This window comes from Sphaeramia orbicularis, chromosome 19 (assembly GCF_902148855.1).
Source record: "Sphaeramia orbicularis chromosome 19, fSphaOr1.1, whole genome shotgun sequence".
Taxonomy (NCBI): domain Eukaryota; kingdom Metazoa; phylum Chordata; class Actinopteri; order Kurtiformes; family Apogonidae; genus Sphaeramia; species Sphaeramia orbicularis.
Window position 1 is genome coordinate 39,090,727 of NC_043975.1, and position 17,997 is coordinate 39,108,723.

Below are 17,997 nucleotides of genomic sequence, written 5' to 3' on the forward strand. Positions count from 1 at the left end.
TGATTTAGAAATAGAGGAAAACAGATCTCTCCATTATCAGACTTAAATGAGGTCCTAGGGCCTATAAGTAATCAATCTGAAAGAAAAAAAAAACTCTTCATACTCAAGTCTACACAAAAATATTTTCAACTTATTGCTTTTTTTGCCTGAAACTTTTAAATCAAAAGATTTTCACCCAAACTTGAGTGTTTGTAGGCTATTTTTTATTTAGGTTGATTTAATAAATAATGAAATAATATGAAATTCATACCGTATTTTAGATAATGAATACAAACCAACCAATGACTGTTCCAGCAGGATTTATTTACAATAGCGGATGTCTTTTCTATTGCCTCCGGCTGCTTATGCTTTTGTTCTCAGATTAGACAATACTTTTATTCATGGAGAGGAGAGAGGTTGCTGAATTCTACTGATTAGCTGCCTATAGCAGCCTACCATTTCAAAATTAGACAATAAAGTAGAGTCAATCAAAACATTGCGATTGGAAATATTTTTACACTCAGCAGCATTTGTGACCTAACTCAGAGCTATGTCTTTGGGTTTTTGTTTTGAAGTCATGTGACTCACTGATCTGAGCTGATCCTCTCCTCCTCTTGGGTTTGTGCTCTGGGTTTGTACATCTCCTCCTCTTCCTCCTCCTCCTCGTTGTCTATACTCTTACTGTCTGGCAGTGGAGGTGAAGTTGTTGGAGTTGTACGAGATGGGTGTGGAGACCCCACCCAGCTGACGATGCCCTGCTCAGCCAGGCCATTCTGGGCTGGTGACGCTGAGAACACCGGTTCTAAAGGGTCGATTCCCTCCTCCACGCTGCTCTGAGCTGGGGCCGTGTGACTCTTCCTCACCATCCCCATCTTGTGCGAGTCATCCTCTCCCTCTTCCTCATCCTCTGCCCCTCCATCCAGATCATCATCAAAGGAAATGATGTTGGTGATTTTCTTTTTCCTCCGGCGCTCTTTCCTCAGACCTGAGTCTGGGACGACAATGATGAAAAAGACTGAACAAAAACCTTAATTTCAACTTTAATAGAGTCAAAGTCAGATGAAATCAGAACTTTTTACCTTTGTCGACTAATTCTCTTCCAAAGTTCATAGCTCAGAGTCAGAAATGGTGACATCAGCATATTTTGTTTATTTCAACTCAACCCATTAATGTCTTGCAGTGCAGTAAAATATTTTAATGGATACTCATGGAAATCAACTTAGATGCAGTCAGTCTGGGGGAAAGTTGTTTTTAAACCTAATTCATCCCCGTCAGTTAAACATATGGAAAGAAAACCATGGAGCAGTCTTGATTGGACAGACAGGTGGGCAGAGGACTAAAAGGGGTCAAACATCCCTGGTAATATGGACATTAAATTATCCCTAAGCTCAACTCTGTGGATGCCTTATGCTGCACCTACAAGATTATCTGCATTACTTGTACATGTTCAAATCCTACCATATGTTGTCTCATTGTTGATGCTGGATCTTTGGACCTCTGTGACATAAAAATTTACTGACAGCAAATACAAACTACTAGGGATGAACATACATTAAAGATATATAGTGCCATCAGTTCTTTTACATTACAAGATTACAGCAATTGCAGATGTAAAAGAACTGATGGCATAAATACAGTTTCTCTATAGACTCGAATTAACAAAAATGTCTTCAGAAACAGACAAAAGAACTGTGACATTAAACTTTGTGGCCTACCAGCAGAGGTGCTGCGTGGAAGTACAGGTAGCGGATCAGAGGCTCCATCCACTCTAGGGGTGAAGCCTGGTACCACAGCTGTGGCGGTGCTGATTTCTCGCAGGAGGCTGCTGACCCCCTGAGTCGACTCCTTCCACAGGCTGCCGATGCCCTGCGTGGATTCCTTGAGGAGGTGGGACACCGATGGGCCTCCACCTCGAGTTACCCCGCCATTCAGGTCACTGTTGTCGATGTTGATGGCAAACAGGATGGAATTCAAACCTGAAAGCGCAGGGTTTAAATGTTCTCTATTCCACACCAGCCTTGTTAAATTATATGAAGCTTTTGAACCTTGGCAAACTGTTTGGTAAGCATTTCTGTGAAAAGCAGCCAGAGGGAAAACCTCAGATGAAATCTTTCAGCTGAAAGTCTTTCTGAAAGTGTATGAAAAGAGAAGGAAAACTGTAACATAAGTTCAGTGGTATATAATCTTAATATTTTAGGGTTTATGCCCATTTCAGGTTTGTTCATCAATACTTCAAATGTTAGAGCACAGTCATTATAATAAAGTTATAATTCCATTCTCACTGTGCCATGCTAAACCAACAAAACGCAGTCAGCTAATTGAATACTTTCACCATTTAAATGCATTACAAGAGTAAACAGTGCATTTACATCTTGTATTAATAGAAAAAAAAAAAACGTAATAAATAATTTTTAAAAATCAAGTAAAATAATATCTCTCACCTCTTTGCTTATAGACAATTTGAGGAAACTTTTTTTTTATAACTTCTTTTGGTAACACTATAAACTGCATGCATGCTCAGGCAACATATACTACTAATATATACTATTAGGTATTATTAGCATGGCTAATACTGACTTTATTACTGTACTACAATGTTTGAGCAAAGGTGGCAAAAGTACACACTTTCATTATGCATTAGAAGTATAGATACTTCTAATAAAAAAAATTTCAAATAAATAAAATACTGTTAAAAATAGAAGCCCTAACTCAACTTCTTTACTGAAGTAAAAGTGAAAATGTACATGTTCTGACATGTACTTAAAGTATTCAAGTGAAAAGTACCAATGTCTGTTTTGTCAGTTATTTAGTGTCTTATTCAATTAGAGCTCGTGTTTTCTTTACAAAGGAACTAAACAAAGAACAATCATTTGTATAGTCATAGGTTTGTCTTAAAGGTGTGTTTTCATCTTATGTCTCCTCTCATCATTCATGTTGTTACTTATTTACACAAGGGACCATCTTTGCATTATCTGTGATAATTCCCCTAAAATGCATTAAAATGAAGGTAAGGACCTTATTCTTCAGAATCTGAGTTTACAGTAACTGTACCTGTACTTTCCAACTTTTGGATTTGAATAGATTGTAACCATTTAGCTGACTGTAGAATGTCTTTTACTGCAAGTATTTCATTAATATAGCTATAATGTTTTGTGGTTTTATGGATGCAAACCGTACACTATGTGCATAAAAGCATAACAAAGGACAGAGGTTGTGATTCAGCGACAGTTGAGAATATAGTGTCAGTGTTCACGGTTGTCTTGTAAGTGTTGACTACGTTGTCTTTGCTAAATAAATACCTGCAGCCATAGTAGGGAGCATGCTTGCTCTCTCTTCATCCAGGATAAAAGCCCAGTCTTCATAATATGTTCTAGATATCAGAGAGATAGAGTCAAATGAATTCAGAGAAATCCCTGCTTACCTGAGGAAATACCAGCTGATTTCAAATACATTCTTGGATGTTAGTGCAGCAAATTATTGAACAATTAGGGCTAAACAAAATGCAAAAATCATATTGCAGTATTGCAACTGTTTAATAATTGTTATATTTACTTTTCACTGGAAAAACATTTTAAAATGCTGAAGATGCTGGAATCTGTACTGGGGGTAGACTGATAGTGGATTTTTTACAGTCAATATAACAATAGTTTGGAGAAGGGGGAAGCCTACAACTGATTTATCAGCCAGTTTTTGACATTCTATTCAGTTACCAATTAATCAATCAAATTTTATTTATATAGCGCCAAATCATAGCAAAGTTACCTCATGGCACTTCACATATAAAGCTGGTCGAGACCAGACTCTTGAGCCAATTTACAGCACCCAACAGAATCCTCCAGTTATCCAGTTTCAACAAAGGTCAAAGTCAAAATAATCAATAATTCTGAGACTGAACATATGAAAATTAAACAAAAAAAGGGTCTAGGTACAGATTTCAACTTTTTGAACTCTTTATTTACTTATTTGAGAGATGTTCTAATAGTCATTTCATTAATTTCATTCATATTCATTAATATGAACCAAACATGAATGTTTCTCACATTTGGAGATTATGATTTGTAAGCGGAGGCCTGTAGCCCTACAACACTTCAATTATAGTGGGCTAGTATGATGCAGGTTTGTCAAAAACTGCAGCTTTTGCAATGTTGATGCTGTGTATTACAGTGTAAAGATAATGTATGTCAACCCTTTCAAATTAGTTTTATACATGACCTGGTAATAAAATGGGATCTTATCTGTATCTATATTGGCCATATTGCAAATTTTATATTTTGATTCCTTAGCCCTATATGGACAAAAAATGAATATACTTCATTATATACATTATATCACTACTACATTAAATATATGAAAATTCAGGTTTACTGAGTCCAGTCGCACAAGCTCTAGAGCCGAGGTGTCAAACATATGGTCCATGGGCCAAAACCAGCCTGCCAAAGGTTCCAATGTGGCCCGCAGGATGAATTTGAGAAGTGCAAAAATTACAGAAGATATTAACAGTCAAGGGTGTCAAATTTATTTTAGTTCCAAACTTAAAGGTCCAAACTCCAAAATTTTAACAATATTTTGCCTGTTACTAAATGTTTTGTGCCTTTGTAGATCTGATCTGTAATCCACATGTATAAATGATAAGTTGAGATATTATACTGTTAAAACTGCACTTATTTTTCTTGAGAAGTTTTTTGAGGTTATTCACATTTCTTTGTGAAAGGATAGTTTGGAAATATAAACCTTTTCATAATTGAATTGAACTTTTTTTACACTTAAAGAGAAATATTTGGAGTTCTCATCATTTATAGGCTGTTATGCTATTATTTTACTGGTCCAGCCCACTTGAGATCAAATTGAGCTGTATGAGGCCCCTGAATTAAAATGAGTTTGAAACCCCTGCTCTAGAAGTGTATATTACATAGACATGGAGAAAAAAGGCTAACCCCAGGCGAGGCCGGTCAGCCAGCAGCGTGTGCAGGTAGCGCTCCAGTGAGTGCTCATTGAGGGCGCAGCGCAGCCAGGCACGACCTCGACCAAGCTCTGAAGAGATGTGACGAAGGGAGTAGAACCGCTGGAGCTCATGTCGGTTCAGGTGCTCCTTCACATAGAACCAGAACGTCAACTCTGGCAGAGGGATAAAAAGATAGAAGTTAGGGCTTATTTTGTTTAATCTTTGCTTTGCTTCTGTGCCCTTTCATTTTTTTGCATGGTTTCCTTCTCCTCTCTAATTTCTCTCTTTCTATATTCACAGTATTACTGTTATTTGTCACATGGGCACATGTCAGCATTTTCATTTTCTGTTTATTGCTGAACAAACAGGTGAGACAAGGGAGAGAAATGTGAAAGTATAGTTGGAAAATGGGACATAAAAAGTTAGAGGAATGAAAATGGTCGCATGGAATAAAAAATTTTAACATAGGAAAGAAAAGATGGGAGGACAGTAGTCAGATTCATTTAACCACATTTTTAGAAAAATTAACAAAAGAATACAGGAATTTATGCACATTTCTTTCCACTACTGATATGCAAATATGATTTTAAACTTTTCCAGTTAGATATTGTATTTTATACAATAAAATTCTATCCTGAGCTAATTGAGGAGCTGATAAACCTCAGATGATTTTATACAATAAAATTCTATCCTGAGCTAATTGAGGAGCTGATAAACCTCAGATGTTTTTTCTCAAAAAACCTTAAGTTTTTTCAAAAAAAAAAACTGCAAGTCAGGATCTTACAACATTGTCTCAAAATCTTGGCAGGTTTGTCACAGTCTTTCGTACATGGAGGTATCTTGCTACCATTTCCATTAATGTAGTGCATGTTGCAGTCTGCTTATTGGTCCACATATGCACATTCACAGAATTATTTGCAAAATCTATTTGCTTTGAACCAAGACTTTCATTTCTCCGAGCATAAAAACTTTTGCAATATTTAAGGGTTTTTTACAATTTGAACTTTTTCATTCAGGGTTTTTTTTTTATAGGCAAATGGAATATGCAAACAAAAAGAGAAGGATGAAAACATAGATAGTTGAGAGACAGAGGAGGCAGAGAGAGTGAGACACAATGCCTTCAAAAGGTCAACAAAGCCATGATAACAATTACTTTTGCATACATCAGATTCAGCACAACTTCAGTCACTAATTAACAAATATCTGCTCGTTCTTTCCTTTTTGACCTCTGACCTGTCAACTCATGAATTATAATTTTCCTACAAAGCCAAAAAACTTCTGTAACTCTACTTTAATGTAAAGTACTGAGGTGTTATAATGAATACAATTGTGTGTTGCCTTACTCTTTTGCATACAATTAGCATGTAACCTTAATTCTGTGTGTTAAAAATACAGCTGCTATTTCTGCCTTTGTCAGAGGGCCCGGCTTCATTAGGGAGCCCCAAATCCACGAGTTCAGCCACAATCCTTTCTTCTAATTGACTGTGAAGTAAAGGATAATGCCACATATGCTAATGGGTAGGTGGTGGTAGTTGTTACAGAAGCCATGCATTTCTCTTCAATCTGGAATTAATGGCTGCTGGATTATTCAATATTACACAGCGGAAACAATTCTGTGTAATGTGAAACTAATGTCTCTCAGCCAGTGGAATGGTCTCAATAAATACTGATGGCCACAAATATGACTGAATCCTGAAGCTTTTTGTCATGGAAATTCTGCATAGTATTAAGAAAAAGTAAGAAAAGGCTCAGCTATAACACAAAATAAATTTTTCTTTTTTTGAGAGCATTGAAACTATAAATTCTAATGTTTCTACAATTAAAATATCTGAAACTGTTAGTCCTCTTTCATATATATTTTGGCCTACTTATTTACAAGTATTTGTATTAAAACAAAAATTCATTTTTACCCCTTGGCCGAGGGGTATTGTAATCGTTTTAGTGTCTGTCCGTCTGTCCATTCAATGACATAATCACATTATCTGAAGAACCCATTTACATATCTGCTCCACATTCATACTGTGCATCTTGGCATGGAGCAGAAGCCTATTGAAAATAGGTCACCTTGACCTACTTTTTCAAGGTCAAATGGCCTTGTGAGTACATTCAAATATAAATATGTATGTAATAAGTTTTACACAAAGACAGTGTAATTTAAATTATAGGGCAGTAACTTTCAACAGAATCTTACACTACATTTGGCTGAGGGGTATTAAAAGTTTGCACCATGTTATGTTATTTAATGTGTGTCATTTGGTCCTTGTTAATAACTTTTGCATTTAACAGTACTTGTGGATGTTACTTTCATTAGAATGAAATAACATAATCTGAATATAGAGGATGTCACGAAACGTAATGTGAATGAACCTCAACTACAATATATTTTTGTTTGATTGTTTAGAGTTTGCCAGCACTCACACATTCAGAAAGTTCAGATTAGAATTATGGAATACTAAAAGTATCCTAAGTGTAAAAATATTTTCAGTTCAACATGAAACTTTGGTGGACGTTATCAGCCTATGATGGGCCACAGTAATATGAACATTACAGTAATGTTGTCATATTAACCCCTCCAAAAAGACCACAGGGGAAAATTCTGCACCACAACAGCTCTAGTTGCAGCTGCACTCTATAATAACAACCCAGTTGTTATAACCAGCTCTGGTGCTTTTTCATGTTTGAGGCCATGGAATAATTGGGTCCACACATCAGTCATCAATCTACACTAAGTGCTTCATACTCCATGGTTCGATTAAGGAAGACACTGGGGATCAGTCAGCTGATCAGTCATGTGAGGTGAAGGTCCCAGTGTGTGAAAAATAAGAGGAATTTCAAAGGATCCAATTTCAAGAATATCAAAATAATATTTAAATATATTTTATATAAATGTTTTCTTTATTGCACAGTCAGATGTAAATAAGAATCACTGCGTTTAATCATGTTAGAATCAGCCATTTAAATCTACAGAGAGGGTTGGTCATTTTTTCCCCCATATTTTACAGCAGGTGACATCCAGCATTACAATACCTCTACTAGGTTAAGTGTGGATCAGAGCTAAAGCTTAAGGAGTCAAAATCAAGAGGAAAATGCCAGAATTTGAAAATACACCCCTTTTTCTACAGCTTTTTTTCTCAGTCCAAATATCAACACTAAATATATAGACAGATGTGATCAATAATCACAGTGGCCAATCTTGAATTTATAACCCCCATACCCATCCAATCAGCCAAACTCTACATCGTGGGTTGGATTTTCTATAGCCTGAAAAGACAGGCAACAAGTAAATGAGTTGGTGTCCAGTCAGGCTGCTAGAATTACAATATAGTGAATGGTAATCATCAAATCTTTTCAGTCTGCAACTTCACTTCTAGATGTCACTAAATATCACACACTGATCATTGAAATGTTGACATATCATAGACAGATGAAGAACTCCAGTTGACAGCTGAGTATAATACAGAGACTGTGAAATGCATATTGTTAGCCTCAGAGTATAATTGCCTCACTCATGCACAAAGGGACACAAGTATTGGGACACATTGAATTCAGGTGTTTCTTTTCTAACAGGCGTCTGAGCTACAAAACAATGACAAATGTAATAATATAGTTTTATATTGGAATAAATGTCATTGCATTGCATTGGCTAGTTTGGGTTAAATTGTTATCTTTGCTTCCAAAATGCCTCAGAGATGGTTTTTACTTAATTTCTTTCAACACTGATTTTTTTTTGTATCCACGACTATGATCTTAAATGTTCTACCTCTAAATTTCTAAAATAGTTTTCATGCTCTGACTAAATAACAATTTTCTACCACAACGGACCACTACTTTCTTCACATCTCACTTAGGAAGAAAAATCTCCCATTAAACTTTAAGGAAATATTGATGTTTCTAAATTATGTGGACAAAAATACTGGGATACTTCATGGCTACAGCTGTAAGATATCCTGTCAATGGTGATTTGACATATAAACATCAATAATAATAATCAATATGATATTTATCACAATATAAAAGTATATTATGACATTTGTCATAACTGTATTGTAGCCCAGACCCCTCTTAGAAAAGAAATACCTGAGTTCAATGTTTTCACATACTGTTGTCCATTTGTGTATGAATTAGGCAATTATGCTATGAGGCTAAAGTCATCAGAACATTAGGTCATTAGAACTTTACTAAACCAACAAACCTAATGTTGACCCAGGGCCTTCGGACAGTAATGTATAAATGTGTCAAATATGTTTATTGGAGCATTGTTGAATATTGTAAGCGCATAACTGCAAAATACATAACACCAGCCTTATTTTTAGATATTTCAATGAGGAAACTTCCCAAACTGTAACACTGTACCTGCTTCAGTTTTGGTGCTGAAACCTGCTGCCTGTTTAAGAGCAGCAGCCGTGAGGGCCAGACCTCGACTCTTCCTCAGGCCGTGCTGCAGCACCGCTTCAAACTGAGCGCACAGACAGATGACCCTGCAAAGAAAAATGCAACAGCAGCACACTGTCAGGAGAGAGAAATGGTTTTTCATTTATTGGTCAATATAAACAGTTCAGGTAGAGTGCTGCATGACTTGTATCGTTCCAATATATGGAGTTACCAACTGATATGAAGAAGATATGATGAAAAATACCATAGAGTTTCCATCCAAAAAATGTAAAAATTCTAGGTGATTTATTTGAGTAATTTTAGGGTGCAAGAAAGCTGCAAAACTGGGCGTACTGCCAAAGCAAATAACAGTTAAGAGTCAGCGTCAAGTCACCAGGAACTACACACAACCCATACACAAATAGATACAAATAACCGATAGAGCAGAATACTATATATTTTTAAAACTTCTTCTGAAAACACACATTTTGTCTTACCTGCTGTCTGAGTCTGTGGCAATCTCCTTTCTTCCTCCAAAGCGGATTTGGCACTGCAAAGATATGAGTACAGTGATAATAACTGCCTATAAAGGACTTCCTTCTTCACTCTTAGCTTGTTTTGTTCAGGTCTTATCCCAGCACACAGTCAGCACATTTTCCAAAATTTTGTTAGCTGAATTGTAGCTGTACTGATGGCGAACTATGCTGGATTTGTGTATAAAACAAACGTCCCACAAGTGTTCACTTGTTTACAGCTCTTTGGAGTCTTAACTATGTAAATATGATACTATGAACTATAATAATACAAATTGAAGAAATGACATGGAGCCATGATTTCACTTTAGAATCAGAAAACATGCAGCTAAAAGTGAACTCTGACTTCATCAATATCTTCACCTGAATAAAAGCTTGATGGCAGTAATATACTCCGTTGTAGAATGTAGACTATCATTCTAAAATTAACTTCCTGTTAAATCACTGTATACACCTCCTCTTTAGCCCGAGGACATAGAGTGCACTTCCCTGTTTCTCTTTAAATATGTAATGGAAAATGTAACTGAAAAACATTGTTCCTCACCATGTGCAAAAAATACCCACTACAATACTTCTTAAAATCACACAAAAAAAACAATATCATTATTTTATACCAGCTTTCGTGTACGAGATATCCATCCATCATATTTGCATCTGTGCCCACTTTTACTACTCCCGGTATATATTCTAAATGTAATGGAAGGAACTAAAACACAATCACACACCACAAACCTTTGTTATAGCTGAGGTCTTTGGCTAAATGTGGACAGCTTTGGGATTTGGGTCTACTTGCTTGGTTGGTGTACAGATTTCTGATCAAGCACACAGTATTTTGATGGAATGCCTTGCCTTCAGCTGTGATTACAGCATGTATTCACCATGGTATAAGTTCAATTTCAACTTTTACTTCATTGCATTAATTTTTCACCAAAATCTTGAAATGGTGATACAGAGCCATACTACTGTGTTAAGTATTTTCCATCACACCCCAAGATTCTCAGTGAGGTTCAGGTCTGGACATGTGATGATGTCTAAATTATCTGATTCTGATGAAACCTGGTATTGTCATCATGGAATATGACTGTCATCTGTGAAGAAAAAAAAAACGCTAATGTTCAGACCTGATCATTCAGTATAATTAGGTTCAGCTGACCTCATTTTATGGACACATAGCGTTGCTGGACCTAGACTTGACCAACTGAATCAACCCCGGTCATAACACTGCTCCTACAGGCTTGTACTGAAGGCACTAGGCATGATGGGTAATCACTTCATCCACCTTTCTTCTCAACCTGAGGCTCCCATCACACATCAGACCACATGACCTTTTTCCAAGAAATGAGAAGCTACCCGCTGCATCAGTTAGAATTAAAGAACTTGTTGCAGCTGAAACATATTAGGATGATTCTCTAACTATCGAAGATGCTGTGTCTCAGGCAGAAGAAAAAAAAAACTCAAAACACACATCTTTTTTATTCTTGTCATATTTAATTGACAACAAGATGAACAAACAAAAATTAGATGATATATAAATTATCATTTTTATCATATAAAATGTGTGTGTGTGTGTGTGTGTGGGGGGGGGGGGGGTATAAGTGATTTTTGCTATATTTCCTTTGTCCCTGAGTCAGATTTTGGACATTCAAAGCCTCATATATTCTGAATGTTGGGCTAAAATGACAAAAAAATTATACAATACTTAATTAGTTTCATTAACACCATTATCAGAATGTCTTTCTACACATTATGGAGAAGCAAAACACATAAAAATATTTCTAAAAATATGTGTTTGATTTTCTAAACATTTTCCAACCCAAATTTGCCAGTAGTTGGAGAATCACCCATTAATCCCTGCAGTAATTACCCAATGGAAGAATCTGAACTATTTGTTGAGTTAAATCCAGGTGGTGACTTTTTTGGACCAGGCTGTGTGTAGCTGTCATCTCCAAAATGAAAACAAAAACATACAGATGAGAGATGAGTCCAGTTCAGTACTCACCTGTTTGACAGCGTCCAGAAGCCTCTCCAGGAGATGCTGTCTCTTTGTATCAGTCTGCTGAGTGCCTACACAAATGAAGACACACAAAACACATATGAGATGAACTCATTCTAATGAAGGATTCAATTGCTCCATTTATTTCTGACCTACAGTAAGCTGCCTCAAATGCAACCTGTCGCCTTTCTGAAGTGTAGTGTATGTAAATATTAACCAAGTGTAAATTCTGACACCAACACAGTAGAACAGCTCAGAGGGAGGTTTGAAGGAACAAGAATCGGTCTTGAATAAGATAGCATACATGAACCTATTGTGGTAAAACAAATACATTATTGTAACACACAAGCATGAGAAACACTAAATGTGACACAGGAATTTGTTTAGAGGGTAAATTAAGTCATAAAACCCGTAGCAGATCTTGGCTAAACAAAAACTTGCTTCTCCTTCGGATAGTAGTAACACCATTAGGCTACACAGTCCACCATACACCAAAACTCATGCTGCTACCACCACATCTCCTGGACAGCCCCTACCACAGTGTACAGTGATACGCAACAGAAGATCATAATAAACATCACTATTATGGTATACCATTATGTTTTGCATTTAAAGTTAATTTTGTTAACATCATCAGAAAAAACACTTGAAAAATGTTTCAACATTTAGTTGTTTTACATAATGTTGCTTGTACATCTTGCTGTGAAACAAACATTTCATGTTTCCTATAATGAATGCTTGTAATTGCAAGTTCTACCTCTGAATATCTGAAATGTCTTGCTATTTGGTTTGATTCTATCCACAAAAAAAGGGTTTATAATAATAACTAACCCCCCTTTACGTTTTTTTTCATCTCGTTGAATAAGAACATTGAATGAATATTTCAATGTCTTATTTTGTCTTGATGTAACGCTCACATCTTGTTGCATTTTTTTTTTTTTGCAATGTTTTCATCCTCTTACATATCTTATAATTGAAAGAATTAATGATTTGACATTTTTGGGACACATTTTTATTGTGATATCTTTGTTGCCAGTCCTACTAGAAAAATGTCATTCGACTAAGAGACTTTAAAGGTCTACCAGCATTTTATGTAACTCTTGCAACTACTAATGGTATTTCTATGTGCACATGTTAAATAAAACATAATAATGATTGTCAAAATGTATTCTCATCTCTGCAAGACATCCTGATCAAGTAAAGACTAAATATAAATGAAGAATGAGTTTGATTTTGCCTACAGTGAAAGTCCTTCCAGATATTCAACAAGACCTCACAGATCAGACTCCATTTGCTGGTGACAACATTAGGGAAGTACCTGCAGTGTCCTCAGCTTTTATCAAATCAGCACAAATCTCTTACTTATTGTCTAGACAGTGAAGCTATTAACAACCCCCTCTTCTTGTGTGCATGAGTTCACATTTTGTACTTCTAGAACCAGATGGTTAATAAAAAAAAAAAAAAAACAATCAGAATAAACTCACCGTTCATTCTGACAGCCCAACTCCGTTAGCACTACCATCCAAGCTAAAACAGGTTAGGTCTTGAGTAGTTCATTCCTTTGTGTAGGTTCTTAGTCACTGGCAGCAGAAGCTAGCAGGACACCGGGCCCATGCTGCCTCTGTGACCGAGCTGGACCCACCCAAACGCGTGTGAGGACTGATGCTCCCTCGGCGTGCAGAGAGGCCTGCCGAGGGTAGCCGCTGGAGCTGGGACACTACCACACTCTGACATCTAGGAGTTGTAAAAATCCCGAGAAGCGGATAAACTGAACGGTACACAAGCCGGAGTGTTGTTTAGAAGCCATGGAGTTCGCTGTCTAAAAGTGTGTTGGAGTGTTTCGCGTGTGTACAAAGTGTTTTGGAGTTTAAAGCCTGTGACACTGCGAAAAACAGAAAGCGACTATTGACTGAGCGCTGTCAAGGTCACGTGACAAAACACACTGTTGTCATATGACTGGAGGGTCCTACTGGGATTTGTAGTCTTTTGTAGAACCGCTCCTGTAAAGCAAAAAAAAAAAAATGCCTAATAAAATATATACTTATATACTTATATTTATATTTGTTGTACCAGTTGTTTTGTAATTTTGTAACTTGAAAATATTCTTGTATCCCTTTAAATGACTGGAAAAAGACATGTGGTCTTAACCCAAAAAGACCCAGTGCTACTTTTGTGTCGGTTCTAAATGAATTTTTCTCTCTATTTCACCTTTCTTAAGTGATTTATTCACCATTTATTATGACATTATCCACTATATTTTGCATTTTTCAGTGAAAATCATGTATTTTCCTATATTTAATTTACTGATCATGTAGATTTTCATAAAAAACTCAGATTAATGTTGATGGTTATTATATCAGAAACAGAGAAAACTGAAGAAAAGGATTACTTTTTCAACAAAATCTATCATTAACTGAACATAAACCAAGTGTCTCCGTCCAGTGTCACTAATCAAACTCCATGGGTTTTACTGGTGAATCATTCTTGTAGACAATGATGGTGTTTACACTTTCACTACGAAGAATCTGAATGTCCAAATGGGTCATATCTGATGACCATGAAAAGATGACAAACTGTATTTTACAACAATTATTTATATGTATTGATAGGATTAATGCATCAACAGAATCAAACATTTTAGATCAGTAGATGGTTTTGTTCAGTGGTTGATGTTTGGGTCTTCATTGGTTAAAGACCCTTAAGAGCATAACATTTGGTTTAATGTTGATTAGTCAATTTGTTTTGCTCAACTTCGTTTTCAAGAGTCGACGCATTTTAATTTGGGGCAGGTGAGGGTTTATTTTATACTTAATAGACATGCAGATCTTATATTTATGGGACTGGTTTTGCCCAAATGTTGCATATGTCAAGTAAAAAAATTATGAAGCATTTTAAAATATTAAACTGTATACTTGTAATTCACAAATTCTCTTATCTATTATCTTATCTATTTTGAGTCTTGTTAGCATTGTAAATGTAAAAAGTCAAAAGTATCCCTGTTTTGCACATCGGTGGTCATTACATCAGCATTAGAAATGAGGAGTGGAAGTCATGTTTACCCAAGGGTGAAGTCAGTTTGTCACAAAGGAAACAGATTTGAATCCCCACAAGTCAGTGCAGGAAGTCGAGGATGTGTAATTCATACATCCAGGGTCTCATCTCTTCCTTATGTCACTTAGAAACTTAATGTTCAGTGTACAGTTTCAACACGAAAAGTTACACTTACTTTATTTGTCAAAATTTTTTCAGTGTCTTTTGAATAGCTTAGTGTTGAAGTGTTTATCGGTTACACAGAGAGTCCGGGGTTTGTGCCTTACTTTATATGGATTTAATGCTAAGGTTTAATGTTTTTAAACAATTCCATAAGTGAATGTTAAACCTGTTATTGTTCTTTATGGCTGTAGTTTGAGTTTCTAATTTTTAATATTAGCCTGCATTTCTGGATGCTCCATGGATTTTTTCATTACATTAAAAAACAATAATGCCTGTTTATTGTTGTTTTATATAGCCTTTAAAAAGCTTCAGTGCAGATGATTTTGTTCCACAGATGCAACAGTTTTGATGCCAACTTTTTCATCTTAAAAGCTGTTGTACAGTTGAACATTTAGCATCTTGTAAAAAAAAATACAATGTGTTCTTCTGTATATCTGTACACTAAAAATTTTGATGGCTCTTGATAGTCAATATGATTTCTGTTATCATACAGCTTTTATTTAATCTCTGAATATAGAAGCTTCATGTACAATTATTTATGAAACAAAAAGAAAGACAATTGAGGTAATTCAGTAATATAAAACTTGAAGACTTTTGAAGGAATTTCAATAAGACTTGGATAAAACAATGCTGACAGAAACAAGCACATTAAAACAATAAATAATGTTTATATGCTGTTGATTTGGCCTGAATTAGGCTTTTTTAATGTCATCTTAATGATATACAGAGTGGGGAAGCAAAATTTACAATGAATATTTAGTTGTTTTTTCTCATCAGGCACTACGTCAATTGTTTTGAAACCAAACATATATTGATGTCATAATCATACCTAACACTGTTATCCATACCTTTTCAGAAACTTTTGCCCATATGAGTAATCAGGAAAGCAAATGTCAAAGAGTGTGTGATTTGCTGAATTCACTCGTCACACCAAAGGAGATTTCAAAATAGTTGGAGTGTCCATAAAGACTGTTTATAATGGAAAGAAGAGAATGACTATGAGCAAAAGTATTACGAGAAAGTCTGGAAGATACTATTAAAGAAGAATGGGAGAAGTTGTCACCCGAATATTTGAGGAACACTTGCGCAAGTTTCAGGAAGTGTGTGAAGGCAGTTATTGAGAAAGGAGGACACATAGAATAAAAACATTTTCTATTATGTAAATTTTCTTGTGGCAAATAAAGTCTCATGACTTTCAATAAACTAATTGGTCATACACTGTCTTTCAATCCCTGCCTCAAAATATTGTAAATTTTGCTTCCCCACCCTGTAAATGAGGAAAAACAGTTGTAGGAATTGAAATTTCTCCTTAAACATACATAAATAAAGGCAACATTTGCCTCTGTAAGTGTTCTAATAGTTTTTTGTATTCAATTGTATTCAGTCACTTGTGATGTTTTTGTTTTTTGTTTTTTTAATCTACTCCTCTATCTACAGTCATGACATCTCTACTCTGTGAAATCTGCCCATGGGTAAGATATCACTGATAACACAGAGCTGTATTCTCTAAACCACTTCCATTTGCAGTGCTGTGTGCAAAGTTTACATCTTATCTGTCAGATAAGAACATGTGGATCTTATTCAGATAAGACTCCAGTGCTGTCTAATCATTACAAGTGCATGTTAGCAGAGCAAACACAAAATCCTTTTAAAAAAAATAAACTGACAAACAAAATACACAAACACAAAAATCCATGTGCTGTGTCCCTCTGTGTTGTTTGCAGTCTGTGATGAGTTCATTTATATTGACAGTGTCTCTCTCACTAGTTCTTTCGATGAGGTGGAAGAAGAGGTAATGGTGTTGTCAAAGATGGTGGAAAGGTGCACGTCTGTGCGCAGCTGCTGTCCACTGGTTGAACGTCTGGTGTTGGACCTGCTGGACTTTCTGAAAGAGTCCCTGATCCCACTCGAAATGCGGTCTGACACCTGCCTCACGACCTTACTCAGTCCACGGTTCTTCAGTTTCATCATGCCCACGTCGTCTTCCAGCTCTTCAGGAGGGACGTCAATGTTCCCAGAGTACCAGAACACCCACCAGATCAGACTGAGGAAGATAACGATGGCCCCGGCATAGATGAACAAGTCATGAATAACTAGCCCTCCAAATACCCCCACCATCATGATGAATACACCAAGGATGTCATGAGCCACTGCGAACCAAAACGAGCACTTGCAGCGGCCAACCCCTCCATAAGCCCTCTCCATGACCGGCTCCACCTGTACAGACGTTGACATGGTGGTAGTGGAGGACATACCAACAGAAAGCTGTTTCTTAATCCTCAGATGTGGCTGTAATTCCAGTTAAAGCAGCAGGTGCTGGTTGTGTGTCAGTCAACAGTAGTGGGCAAAAACATGACACAATCTGTATGACACTGATCAAAGTCTAATGTACACAAGTGGTTATCAGCAGCAGTGTTGGGGAGGAACCAGGTATGTAATAGTTATGGTACCCAGTTACAAATTACAATTAGTTACACACTGAAAAAAAGATATTAGTAATTCAAGAAAGTACAAAAAAAGGCCTGTTTCTGGTTGATAATTGTGGTTATCATTTAACTCTTGAAGACCTAGAACTATTTTTGTGGTCATCTCCAGGGCCGTCTTAATGCAAGGGCCTGATGGACACTTGCTTGTGGGCCCTCGAGCATAGGGGCCCCATGCTAATCTGTGTATGTTAACCTTTTAATGCACCTTGTATCATATATGATACATACCAGTCAAAGGTGTAGGTAGTTACTCCACTAATTGCTAATTTAAGTTCTGCTTAACTTCTGCATTTTTCAATTTTTATTTTTTGTTTTTTTTTTTCTCAAATTTTTCCATTATTTTTGTACAAATTTGTTTTATTTTGGACTAGAATCTCTGAATCATTTTATTTAGATTTATTATTTTGTACGAGAATTTTTCAATCATTTTACAAAGATTTTATAATTTTCTACTGAAATTTTTAATCGTTTTACAATTTT

General features: G+C 36.1%; 2 protein-coding genes and 1 long non-coding RNA gene across 4 annotated transcripts in view; 1 reads left to right on the top strand and 2 right to left on the bottom strand.

The window, feature by feature from the left end:
* LOC115410790 (sorting nexin-29-like) overlaps positions 1-13,672 on the bottom strand; it is a 40,321-nt gene extending 26,649 nt beyond the window's left edge. For both annotated transcript variants that reach the window (XM_030122581.1, XM_030122582.1), the window contains exons 1-8: positions 13,303-13,672; positions 11,825-11,889; positions 9,790-9,842; positions 9,275-9,399; positions 4,914-5,094; positions 3,279-3,349; positions 1,695-1,955; positions 568-970 (exon numbers count right to left, since the gene is read on the bottom strand). In XM_030122581.1, the coding sequence (XP_029978441.1) occupies positions 568-970; positions 1,695-1,955; positions 3,279-3,349; positions 4,914-5,094; positions 9,275-9,399; positions 9,790-9,842; positions 11,825-11,889; positions 13,303-13,309 (1,166 nt within the window). In that variant the 5' untranslated portion in view covers positions 13,310-13,672. The remainder of the gene's footprint in view (positions 1-567; positions 971-1,694; positions 1,956-3,278; positions 3,350-4,913; positions 5,095-9,274; positions 9,400-9,789; positions 9,843-11,824; positions 11,890-13,302) is intronic.
* Positions 3,693-17,374, top strand: LOC115410792 (uncharacterized). The gene is made up of 3 exons (XR_003934142.1): positions 3,693-3,817; positions 12,078-12,081; positions 17,363-17,374. It is a non-coding gene; the product is annotated as an uncharacterized LOC115410792 (long non-coding RNA).
* Positions 16,772-17,492, bottom strand: LOC115410791 (transmembrane protein 238-like). Its single transcript, XM_030122583.1, has one exon. It carries the CDS (start codon positions 17,282-17,284, stop codon positions 16,772-16,774), a length of 513 nt encoding a protein of 170 aa, XP_029978443.1. The 5' UTR covers positions 17,285-17,492.
* Positions 17,493-17,997: the final 505 nt, after the last annotated feature.

Coding starts and splice junctions, on each gene's coding strand:
- LOC115410791 (XM_030122583.1), bottom strand. CDS start 17,284: ATGTCCTCCACTACCACCATGTCAACGTCTGTACAGGTGGAGCCGGTC.